This window comes from Oncorhynchus gorbuscha, linkage group LG08 (assembly GCF_021184085.1).
Source record: "Oncorhynchus gorbuscha isolate QuinsamMale2020 ecotype Even-year linkage group LG08, OgorEven_v1.0, whole genome shotgun sequence".
Lineage (NCBI taxonomy): Eukaryota > Metazoa > Chordata > Actinopteri > Salmoniformes > Salmonidae > Oncorhynchus > Oncorhynchus gorbuscha.
The window spans coordinates 23,740,502-23,753,317 of NC_060180.1; the positions used below are offsets into that span (position 1 = coordinate 23,740,502).

Genomic DNA, 12,816 nt, shown 5'->3' on the forward strand with positions numbered 1-12,816 from the left:
CTCCTGTGTTACACACACACACACACACACACACACACACACACACACACACACACACACACACACACACACACACACACACACACACACACACACACACACACACACACACACACACACACACACACACAATGACTGCTCCATACAAAAATCCATGCATACCCACTTACCCCAAACACACATTCACGCAGGGCTGCCCACACTCTTATCCTCCCCTTCTATTATGGCCTTTGTGTCTATAGAGACATTTCTATGGAGAGAAAGCAGAAACATGATCTCATAGAGAATCTTGGTCGCAGGGCTTTTAGGAGGAATGGTCGGGGTATTCCTAAATATGATGCTGGGTATTCCTCAGATGAGTGGAGCAGGGGTTATTGATGCCTCTCAATGACCCCTGGGTTCCTGCTCCAAATGAGTCAGCACCAGAAATCTCTTCAACCTACTGACTACATTTACATGTGCACGGTATTTTGGGTAGTAGCTCATATCCCGCTTAAGGTTTTATTCTGGATTGGCTGCTTACATGCACCTTTGATATCCCGCTCAGTATATTCCTAATTTAAGTTTATATGGGTTAAATGTAATAATAACTGAAATCTAGACACTGACTGAAGGCCTATAACCTCTGACAAGTAGCCTAATATAATATTAATGCCTGTAGAATTATAGATTTCTTGCAGTAAAACAAATACACAAAATGTTAATTTTATTATTAATATTTATTTATTTTGAGCATTTCTTGATAAAAATGCAAATGCATGTGTAACTTGTTATATTTGACACTGTTAAGCAAGCAGACAGTATTTTCAACCACCTAAGTTATGCACCCAAGACAAACTGAAGTCTTATCAGAAACATGTCTCATCGATTTCTCACCAGTCAATTTGATGACACTTGGACATTTTGGATGGGAACAATCTTTCCATTGCTTTGGAGTTATTACATTTCCTCCCCGACACGGCCCCTAAACATCCTTTACTGGTGACCGTGTTAACCAGATTACTAATGCATTCATTCTATCAATTTAAGCCATTATTCTGGTGAGCACTGCATTATTCTTCTAGGGCAACAAGTAATACAAAAAAATGTGGCCAACTTTTTATTTAGTTTTGTCTAAATAAAGGGTGGTTGCAGGAACCAAAAAATTAGATAAGACATATAAAGATCAGCCCCCATCCACCCGCCGCCCACCCGCCCGCACCCCCCACACCCTGAATAAAGCATGCCTCCCATCCCACCCAGCAACCGTGGTTGCTTATCAGTTCCCCTCCCACCCATCCATCCCCTGAGTCTCCCCTTAGATTCCCCCCAATCCCCCGCCCTTGGGCATCAAGTTATGACAGAAGAGAAGCCGCATGTATTTAGCTATAGTTGTCAAACAAATTAGCTACCAAATGTCGAAAATTATAATATGGCCTCCCAAGTGTTGGAAATTATAAACAGAAATGTATCTAAATTAGGGGTGAAAGTAGTCTAAACCAGTAGGCTATATAGTCTAGTACGGAGCATCAGCAAAAATACTATCATGGAATTACTATGGTGGATGGAACTGCTTAGGTAGCCTACTTTTTGAAGTAATTTGTTTGAAAATCAGATGAAAACATCACACAGGCTGCGCAGACTGCGAAAAAACGACAGTAAATGAGATAAGATGTTTCCATGCCACAGTATTCCGTCTAAGATCAGCATATCCCAGGCATCTTATCCATGTTTCTCATAACTGGAATACACACTTTTTGGGGGGGGTTTATTGTAAACTGGACATGATGTTTTATATGCGTCAACTCAAAAAAAAAAAAATACTTGAGTATCCAGATTAAAAAACGGGATATTGGTGTGCATGTAAATGTGGTAATAAAAATTGACGGAGACAATCGGAAATTGTAGACATGAGTGAGTTGTCGGTGGAAGTAATGGTAGCAAAGAAACAAATGCTCTTGTCATGTCTAGAAGACGATGTAAAAACAAGAAGTATGTGCAGATTTATGTTTGGAAAACAAATAGTTCAGATTGAGAAGTGTTTTTCCTACTCCTTGAAAAGCCACACTCTCACCCAACACACAAATGCTCACGCGGACCACGCACTCACAGACACACACACACCCCATTAAGCCATGTCACGCGTACCTACACATACTGTACAGTACAGTATGCTGGGAATACCAGCTAAACAAGTCCAATTCCTCTCTCAGTAATAGGGCAGACTGCTGCGAGCTGGTTTAAATATAGCCTCAGACTTTAAAAAAACTATAATTTCTGTCCAGTGACAGTAGAGGGTCAGGGGGTCTGGTCCCTTTCCCTCTACCTCCCCTCACCCTTCACCCCCCTACCTTCACCCCCCTTCTGCCCAGCGTATACATAGCCGCTCCAGACAAAATGTTTTGATAAAATTAGAAGTTGAACCACATCCTCTGTGATTGAATTTGGAGCTGGGCCCTGGGTGGCTGCTCAAACAAACTCAGCTTCCCCATTAGAGACAGGCCCCTCTGTGGTGTCACTAAGGTGTACCCTCCCTCCAGGCTTCCCTCCATCCCCCTGACCAAACTTGTTTCAAAGACTAAATACTACACGTTTCTACTTTAATCCTTATCCATCTCCATCTAGCATTGGACACCACAGGAAATGGTGGTATGGTTGTTTGATTACGTTGTACTTTAGATTCCCCTGCCTATGTCGTGTCTTTGTCTAGTCTGTTTACTATTCTTCGCAAAGCCATATAACTCCCTAGTAAACAGAGTGTCCCAGTACCCTAGTGTTGGCTATGCCCTAATTCCTTATTCACTATACTGAATAGGCTGTCCCAGTACCCTCCCTGTCTGTGTGTCTGTACTCGGTTTACTCTGTTGTCTGAGGTTACTCAGTGTCTGGGCCAGTTATATAACTGCCTGTGGAATAATAATCTCTCTCCTTTCCTTTCTCGGCTATCATCTCCCTTCCTTTCTCTTCTTTTCTCTCCCTCCGCTGTTCTACCACTGTTCTGTGTTTGTCCACCTAACTCATGCCCCCCCCCCCTCCTTCACACACACACACACACACACACACACACACACACACACACACACACACACACACACACACACACACACACACACACACACACACACACACACACACACACACACACACACACACACACACACACACACACACACACACACACACACACACAGGGAGAGAGACACGCACTCACTTAAGGCCTCCTGGCAGAGACATCAGCTCAACTGACACAGAGACCTGAATGGTCTTAAAGGTGCAGTGCACACATTGTTAGACTCTTAACCTGTATTGAAACTGTGTTGGACTGAATGACATGAATGGTGATGTAACCAAGGAAAAACATGTGCAAGTTGTAATGAAGTGCCAGGTCTTCCTGTGATTTTAAAATAGCAAAGAGAGATACAGGCCAATGTTGACTGCACCACCTGTAGACCTGGAAACACAGGGTTGGAAAAGGATTGTCTATGGGAACTTTGGGACGATGGTAAATGCTGGGAAGATATGTAAATGTGTCCCTCTGGTCCATGGTGTATCTTGTTTTGACAGTGATTTCCTTGGGAGGTTGCGAGGATAACTACTGCTACCCTGGATATCATGTAAGGTGTGTGTGTGTGTGTGTGTGTGTGTGTGTGTGTGTGTGTGTGTGTGTGTGTGTGTGTGTGTGTGTGTGTGTGTGTGTGTGTGTGTGTGTGTGTGTGTGTGTGTGTGTGTGTGTGTGTGTGTGTGTGTGTGTGTGTGTGTGTGTGTGTGTGTGTGTGTGTGTGTGTGTGTGACTAACCTCTGTTCCCAGGGAGACGTAACGGAAACAGGTCTCACCGCAGAATCTCACCTGTTTTTTCTGTCTTTCCCGACATAGCCTCTCTAATCCTGGGAAGACTGTGTAAAGACACAGATACTATGTACGGGTAAAGGAATACAAAACTGTTGTTAAGAAAATAAAAAATTTGATTAATATAATGACGTTATTTTATATTTTATTTAACTTTTACTTAAGCAGGGAGTCATGATGAGACCAAGGTCTCTTTCGCAGATGAGCCCTGCATAAACACATCAATAAAGAGCAATTACACTATACACATCTACTGAATAAAAATATAAACGCAACATGCAACAATTTCAACTATTTTACTGAGTTACAGTTCATGTAAGGAAATCAGTCAATTGAAATAAATTCATTAAGCCCTAATCTATGGATTTCACATGATTGGGCAGGGGTGAAGCCACCCACTGGGGAGCCAGGCCCAGGCCCAGCCAATCAGAATTAGTTTTTCCCCCCTAAACGGCTTAATTTTAGAAAGAGAGGGTCTAGATTGTCTAGTCCAGCTGATTTGTAGGGGTCCAGATTTTGCAACACTTTCAGATCATCAGCTATCTGGATTTGGGTGAAGGAGAAATGGGGGAGGCTTGGGCAAGTTGCTGTGGGGGGTGCAGGGCTGTTGACCAGGGTAGGGGTAACCAGGTGGAAATACTTTCTTCTTTACATAGCTGAATGTGCTGACAACAAAATCACACAAAATGATCAATGGAAATCAATTTTATCAACCCATGGAGGTCTGGATTTGGAGTCACTCTCAAAATTAAAGTGGAAAACCACACTACAGGCTGATCCAACTTTGATGTAATGTCCTTAAAACAAGTCAAAATGAGGCTCAGTAGTGTGTGTGGCCTCCACGTGCCTGTATGACCTCCCTACAACGCCTGGGCATGCTCCTGATGAGGTGGCGGATGGTCTCCTGAGGGATCTCCTCCCAGACCTGGACTAAAGCATCCGCCAACTCCTGGACAGTCTGTGGTGCAACGTGGTGTTGGTGGATGGTGCGAGACATAATGTCCCAGATGTGCTCAATTGGATTCAGGTCTGGGGAACGGGTGGGCCAGTCCATAGCATCAATGCCTTCCTCTTGCAGGAACTGCTGACACACTCCAGCCACATGAGGTCTAGCATTGTCTTGCATTAGGAGGAACCCAGGGCCAACCGCACCAGCATATGGTCTCACAAGTGGTCTGAGGATCTCATCTCAGGTACTTAATGGCAGTCAGACTACCTCTGGCGAGCACATGGAGGGCTGTGCGGCCCCCCAAAGAAATGCCACCCCACACCATGACTGACCCACCGCCAAACCGGTCATGCTGGAGGATGTTGCAGGCAGCAGAACGTTCTCCACGGCATCTCCAGACTCTGTCACGTCTGTCACATGTGCTCAGTATGAACCTGCTTTCATCTGTGAAGAGCACAGGGCGCCAGTGGCGAATATGCCAATCTTGGTGTTCTCTGGCAAATGCCAAACGTCCTGCACGGTGTTGGGCTGTAAGCACAACCCCCACCTGTGGACGTCGGGCCTTCATACCACCCTCATGGAGTCTGTTTCTGACCGTTTGAGCAGACACATGCACATTTGTGGCCTGCTGGAGGTCATTTTGGTCATCATCTCTACCCGGCACAGCCAGAAGAGGACTGGCCACCCCACATAGCCCGGTTCCTCTCTAAGTTTCTTCCTAGGTTTTGGCCTTTCTAGGGAGTTTTTCCTAGCCACCGTGCTTTTACACCTGCATTGTTTGCTGTTTGGGGTTTTAGGCTGGGTTTCTGTACAGCACTTTGAGATATCAGCTGATGTACGAAGGGCTATATAAATACATTTGATTTGATTTGATTTTGTAGGGCTCTGGCAGTGCTACTCCTTGCACAAAGGCGGAAGTAGCGGTCCTGCTGCTGGGTTGTTGCCCTCCTACGGCCTCCTCCACGTCTCCTGATGTACTGGCCTGTCTCATGGTAGCGCCTCCATACTCTGGACACTACGCTGACAGACACAGCAAACCTTCTTGCCACAGTTCGCATTGATGTGCCATCCTGGATGAGCTGCACTACCTGAGCCACTTGTGTGGGTTGTAGACTCCGTCTCATGCTACCACTAGAGTGAAAGCACCGCCAGCATTCAAAAGTGACCAAAACATCAGCCAGGAAGAATAGGAACTGAGAAGTGGTCTGTGGTCACCACCTGCAGAACCACTCCTTTATTGGGGGTGTCTTGCTAATTGCCTATAATTTCCACCTGTTGTCTATTCCATTTGCACAACAGCATGTGAAATTTATTGTCAATCAGTGTTGCTTCCCAAGTGGACAGTTTGATTTCACAGAAGTGTGATTGACTTGGAGTTACATTGTGTTGTTTAAGTGTTCCCTTTATTTTTTTGAGCACATCAATTACACTGGATTGCCCTATAGGGACCAACTCAACTAACTTTAAGAAGTTTTGGAGATCGTTCCACATGAGGCGCAATAAAACTAAAACTAAAAACTAACTCGGTTGAGATTGAAGGAATCTAGCAGGGTCAGGTTAAAGTTAATACACATTTTATTAAAATGGTCTGAGGCCGGGGTAAGCCGAATTAAGTTAAAATCCCCTAAAACTACTTATTCAGATGACAGAAAAGGTTTTAAAAACGTTTGAATAGTACCAAAAGCATGCGCCTGTGCCAAAATACAATGTATTCATGCCATTTACCATCAGTAGATAGATAAAGCCAGCCAGAGAACAAGAGAGAGTTAGAGACATTCTGATATTATGAAAATGTTTATTTTTTAAAATCAACATAAAACACTCAACAATAAAGATGGAGTATGTGTGTGTGTATGCGTGCATGAGTGTTTGAGTGTGTGTGTTCAGCAGTGTCCCAGGTGTAGTTGCAGCACTCCCTGTGTGTGTAGCTTCAGTAGCAGTAGGAACTCATCAGGCATGGAGTGGACGCCTTTATTAGGGCCAACGTTGTCATAGTAATGATGGGGCAACGGATTGTGGTTTAGATCCAGAGAGAAGGGCCAGAAACCGTAAATATGAACCTGACAGAGAAACAGGTAGAAACTTAGAGACACACAACACAAATATGCACATACACACTCACTCACTCACTCACTCACTCACTCACTCACTCACTCACACCCTTACCTCTTTGCAGAGTTCCATGGCCACACTAGCCAGCATCAGCCAGGTGCTGAGGCGTCGCTCTTTTAAACCCTGCCCTTTCCACTTCCTGCCCAGATTACGCGTGAAATTGGGGTTGAAGAATACCACCTTCTGATTGGGCCTCAGCGGTCGAAGGGCGTGGTAAACATCCAATGACGGTTTAGTACAGATTGTGTAGGTGAATGCCGGCAGGAGCAGGGAGGCGTTCCCATAAGCTGCGACACGATTGGCCAACGGTAGAGGGGCCTTCGTCAGGTTGCGGTAACTATGGAAACATGCAATGGTTAGCTAGCTAACTTTACTTCTACTGATGAACAGAAGCTTTGTCTTTTATTAGTTTAAAAATAATTCAACCACAACAGCAGCCACACTCTTGATATTGTACAAATTATTTCTTACTTATAGTTAGGCGGGACTTGTGAAGAAAAAGTCCCGACTTTAAATCTTCTTCATACTTCTTCATACTTCTTGTTAATGTGACTTGCGAAAGCAGCCACACACAATATTTTACAAATTACTTTTTACTTTTTATAGTTTTTTGTGTTCTTCTTTTCTTTAGTACGCTACTCCTCTTACACTGTTAAAGCTAGAAACGCCATATCAAATTTTAAAAAGTGCAGACTGGTCTGGAATAGTGTGCTTGCATACAACTTTTTGATACTATTTATGATTAAACTTTTATTCAACTTATTCAACTTCATCCACTTTCATGGGATTTCTTCAACATTCTAAAGCTTCCATTGTGACATCATCACTTCCTACATTCCCTTCACTATAAATGCAACAATGCAACTTTTCACACAAGTCAGCTACTTTCATCACTTTGCATCAACTTGGACAAAAAGTTAGTGTGTGAAATCTTTTTTGTAACCATATTAACACCATTTTCAGTAACTTTTTCATCAACAACTGACATTTGTACCACTTTCCCAAAAAGTTAGACAAAAAAGTCAACTTCTCTGATTTTCTAATCTGAAAGCAGAACAGGAATAGCTTCTACCAATCAAGAGGTAGAGCTGTTTTAGTAAACCATCAACTGCTTTCATTAACTTCTTCGATATAGGGGGCGCTCTTTTAATTTTTGGATAAAAAAACGTTTGCGTTTTAAACAAGATATATTGTCACAAAAAGATGCTCGACTATGCATATAATTGACAGCTTTGGAAAGAAAACACTCTGACGTTTCCAAAACTGCAAAGATATTATCTGTGAGTGCCACAGAACTGATGCTACAGGCGAAACCAAGATGACATTTCAAACAGGAAATGCCCCAGATTTTGAAGGCGCTGTGTTCCAATGTCTCCTTATATGGCTGTGAATGCGCCAGTAATGAGCTTACACTTTCTGTCGTTTCCCCAAGGTGTCTGCAGCATTGTGATGTATTTGTAGGCATATCATTGGAAGGTTGACCATAAGAGACTACATTTACCAGGTGCTCGCTTGGTGTCCTCCGTCGAAATTATTGCGTAATCTCCAGCTGCGTGTATTTTTCCATTTGCTTCAGAGGAGAAACCAAACTGCCACGAATGATTTATCATCGAATAGATATGTGAAAAACACCTTGAGGATTGATTCTAAACAATGTTTGCCATGTCTCTGTCGATATTATGGAGGTAATTTGGAATAAAGGTTGGCGTTGTAATTACTGAATTTTCGGGGGGTTTTCTTAGCCAAACGTGATGAACAAAATGGACCGATTTCTCCTACACAAATAATATGTTTGGAAAAACTGAACATTTGCTATCTAACTGAGAGTCTCCTCATTGAAAACATCCGAAGTTCTTCAAAGGTAAATTATTTTATTTGAATGCTTTTCTTGTTTTTGTGAAAATGTTGCCTGCTGAATCCTAGGCTTAATGCTATGCTAGCTATCAATACTCTTACACAAATGCTTGTGTAGCTATGGTTGAAAAGCATATTTAGAAAATCTGAGATGACGGTGTTGTTAACAAAAGGCTAAGCTTGTGAGTGAATATATTTCTTTAATTTCATTTGTGATTTTCATGAATAGTTAACGTTGCGTTATGGTAATGAGCTTGAGGCTATGATTACGCTCCTGGATACGGGATTGCTCGACGCAAGAAGTTAAAGATGCAGTAAGTTATGCCAGAAGCGCTCCAAATTCCAATAATAGTACATCACGTTTTGAAGTTCACTTTACTTGCTATGTCTAGCAACACTATCATCAATCTAGCAAAAGTTTTGTGGCAGTATTTATTTCATTTCAAAGCACAAACATTTGTTAGCATGTTTCTCTCACTGGCTAGAGCCATGGAGGGAGCAGGTCTGCCAAGGCAACTGCAGGGTGGGTGCCTAGTAACAATAAAGTGCAATAAAATGGCGGCGGAAAAATGGCAGCAGTTTTACGGGCGCCCAAACAATTGTCCTATTATGTGTTTTTTTGCGTGTTATTTGTAACTTATTTTGTACATAATGTTTCTGCAACAGTACCTTACGACATAAAAGAGCTTCTGGATATCAGGACAGAAATCACTCACCTCGGATTAGACACAGATTTTTTCTTCAACAAGCAAGACGCACTGGACATTCTCCGAACACCCGACAGGGCCCACATTCCCGTTATTTGCAAGAGGAAGCGACGCAGGTACAGAGGACAAAGAGCCGGATGCCTGGTCAGGACCCGGAGAAGGCGACTGGGAAAGCTGCCATTACCGTCAATACTACTCGCCAACGTGCAATCATTGGACAATAAACTAGACAAGGTACAATCACGAAATCCTACCAACGGGACATCAAAAACTGTAATATTCTTATGTTTCACGGAATCGTGGCTAAATGACGACATGGATATTCAGCTAGCGGGATATACGCTGCACCGGCAAGATAGAACAGCACACTCCGGTAAAGACGGGGGGGGGGGGTCTGTGCATATTTGTAAGCAACAGCTGGTGCACAAAATCTAGGGAAGTCTTTAGATTTTGCTCGCCTGGGGTAGAGTATATTGTGATAAATTGCAGGACACACTACTTGCCTAGAGAGTTTTCAACTATACTTATACTTTTCATGGCTGTTTAATTTCCACCACAGACAGATGCTGACACTAAGACTGCACTCAGTTAGCTGTATAAGGAAATAAGCAAACAGGAAACCACTCGTCCAGAGGTGGCGCTCCTAGTGACCGGAGACTTTAATGCAGGGAAACTTAAATCAGTTCTACCAAATTTCTATCTACATGTTAAATTCCTACATTTCAAAGTAATTCTCAACTCTGTTAAAAATACTATTGTATTTATCATAGTGGTTCAAGAGTAGTGGGGAAATGTGAGGGCCTTTTAGAGACCTAAGGATAAATAAAATGTCATCTTAGTTTTCTATTTCATCTTTTCAATAATCCGGATTTCAGATTTCATCTCTTCAGTTTGTGTTGGAAAGAGAAAGATTATTACTCAAGAAAAACATATCCAATCATGGTTATTCTTTGGTGGTCTCTGGGTAGAAAAGTGTAGCTAGCTCAGCCAGCCATTGGCTAGGCCTTCAAATGTATTTGTACAGACCTTTTTACATCAGCAGATGTCACAAAGTGCTCTTACAGAAGACATCATAAAACCGCAAAGAGCACAGTGGCTAGGAAAAAATCCCTAGAAAGGCAGGAACCTAGGAATAAACCTAGAGAGGAACCAGGCTCTGAGGGGTGGCCAGTCCTCTTCTGGCTGTGCCAGGGAGAGATTATAAGAGTACATAGCCATTAAGGCCAGATCGTTCTTCAATATTTTCAAACGTTCATAGATGACCAGCAGGGTCAAATAATAATCAGTGGTTGTAGAGGGTGCAACTGGTCAGCACATTCAACTGTATTAGAGCAGAATAATTCTGGAGTGACAGTGTAATGAACCAATCACATTTTGATTTGCAATGGGTGGGACCGTTTAAAATAAAAGTGATTTGTCCATGGCCTTCTCAAAGACCTACTACACACCTCACTAATGAGAACTCAAGAGCAAAGGAACAGTGGCAGTTTTCCCACGCTAGTAACAAGCTTGTGTTGTGGTCGTGCAACAACGGCGACGGCAGCTGCAGCCGTTGTCATCAACTTCAAGGTGGATGCGGTTGCTAATTTGTTAGCATGACCGTGTTCAAGATGAACTTACAGACTTAGTTTTCAAATGGTCATCATCTGGTGAGTGGCACTGTTTTTTTTATTGCAGCTTGCTTGCTGTAGCTGTCTCTGAAAATAAATGAGTCTGAAACATTGATGCATTTTCTTTATATCACTGGTTCGTGTGATGAACGTGATTAACAATTTGCAATGGGAAGTAATAGCTGGTTTGTCATTTTGGAAATTAAATGGTTGTGTTTTTTTGTACTTTTATGATTGGGGCCTACTGGAGTGAATGGATGGGCTTGCTTATTCTTTAACATTATTGGATGCTGCGTGTGTCATTCATAATGTCATCAAAAAGCATTACTTCTCCTTCACTACAACTAGAATGGTCCGACTACAGAAGATGCAACACAGGTTATTGGAAGATTTTTGGTACCTCTACAGTATAGTCACGGTCCGCCACTATTCAGGAGAAACATTAAAACATAATAATATGCCCCATCAACATTAGTCAACTGTAGAGAAAACCATCAAATTGCTGAAATAAGTCAATGAAATCATTGATGAGAGTCAGATTAACTGATCACTAAAATAGCAGTGCCGATGGCACTCGTTTTCTAAATGCAGAGATGCATTATAGGTAATGAATGTGTAGGGGACTTTTGAGAATGATACAGACTTTGTGGTGCAGCAGAAAGATAAGTGAAATTCAAATCCAGCAGTTGTGAGTTCAGTGATGGGGTCATATTTATTGAACAGTCATTACTAAGTACTCATGTTAAATGTTATCATATTGCCCATTTTTTTGGTTGTTGATTTATTTATTTTGTCATATTATAATTGGTGAAATATTTTTGACACAATTCTAGCTGTACTACCTCCCGCTTACCTTAAAACCCCTTTAATGACATTACATTACAATGATTTGGGACATCTGGGACCATCACATGACATCCTAATGGCTGGTAAAACAAATGTTTTGAGAATGTCTTACAAACGTCCTAACATGTTCCTTAATGACGTCCTGGTAACTTACAGGGAACTGCAAAAAGGTCCCCCAGATAACCATCGCGTGACATCCTGAGAATGTCATGCAGGTGAAAGAGGACCCAAAAGCGACTTGGCGAAAACAGAGTCTTTAATCCAGTAAAGTAAATACAAACAAAAAACACAACTTTCACTCGAAATGACGAGGACAAACTGGAGACTCGATCTTGAACAGCAGGTGAACAGCAGGTTGCCTCGGGAAGGCACTTGAACCAGACAGACTCAGACACCTGCTCACCACGCAGCATCTGAGGAAAACACGACACGACAGGGCGATACACAAACACAGCACGGTGAATTCTAGACATGGAACCGACAGGACAGGAACGGAACACAAAGGAAGAAATAGGGACTCTAATCAGGGGAAAGGATCGGGAACAGGTGTGGGAAGACTAAATGATTGATTAGGGGAATAGGAACAGCTGGGAGCAGGAACGAACGATAGAGAGAAGAGAGAGCGAGAGAGTGAGAGGGGGGGGGAGAGAGAGGGATAGAAAGAGGGAAAGAACCTAATAAGACCAGCAGAGGGAAACGAATAGAATGGGAAGCACAGGGACAAGACAAGATAATAAATGACAAAACATGACAGAGAACGCCCTATAAAACTCTTCCATGGTCCTGATCAGTGATGTCTCGGTAACTACACAAATGTTATCCCTTAACGTCAGTGGGGTAACATCTCACCAAAACCTAAGAATTCCACTGACTTCTGTCTTATAGTTACTTAGCCTTGCTTCACAAGACCAT

At 42.6% G+C, this 12,816-nt stretch overlaps 1 protein-coding gene across 2 annotated transcripts in view; it reads right to left on the reverse strand.

The window, feature by feature from the left end:
• Window positions 1-6,553: 6,553 nt before the first annotated feature.
• Window positions 6,554-12,816, reverse strand: part of LOC124041375 (alpha-2,8-sialyltransferase 8F-like) — a 17,508-nt gene continuing 11,245 nt past the window's right edge. For both annotated transcript variants that reach the window (XM_046358889.1, XM_046358890.1), the window contains exons 4-5: window positions 6,942-7,224; window positions 6,554-6,835 (exon numbers count right to left, since the gene is read on the reverse strand). In XM_046358889.1, the coding sequence (XP_046214845.1) occupies window positions 6,659-6,835; window positions 6,942-7,224 (460 nt within the window). In that variant the 3' untranslated portion in view covers window positions 6,554-6,658. The remainder of the gene's footprint in view (window positions 6,836-6,941; window positions 7,225-12,816) is intronic.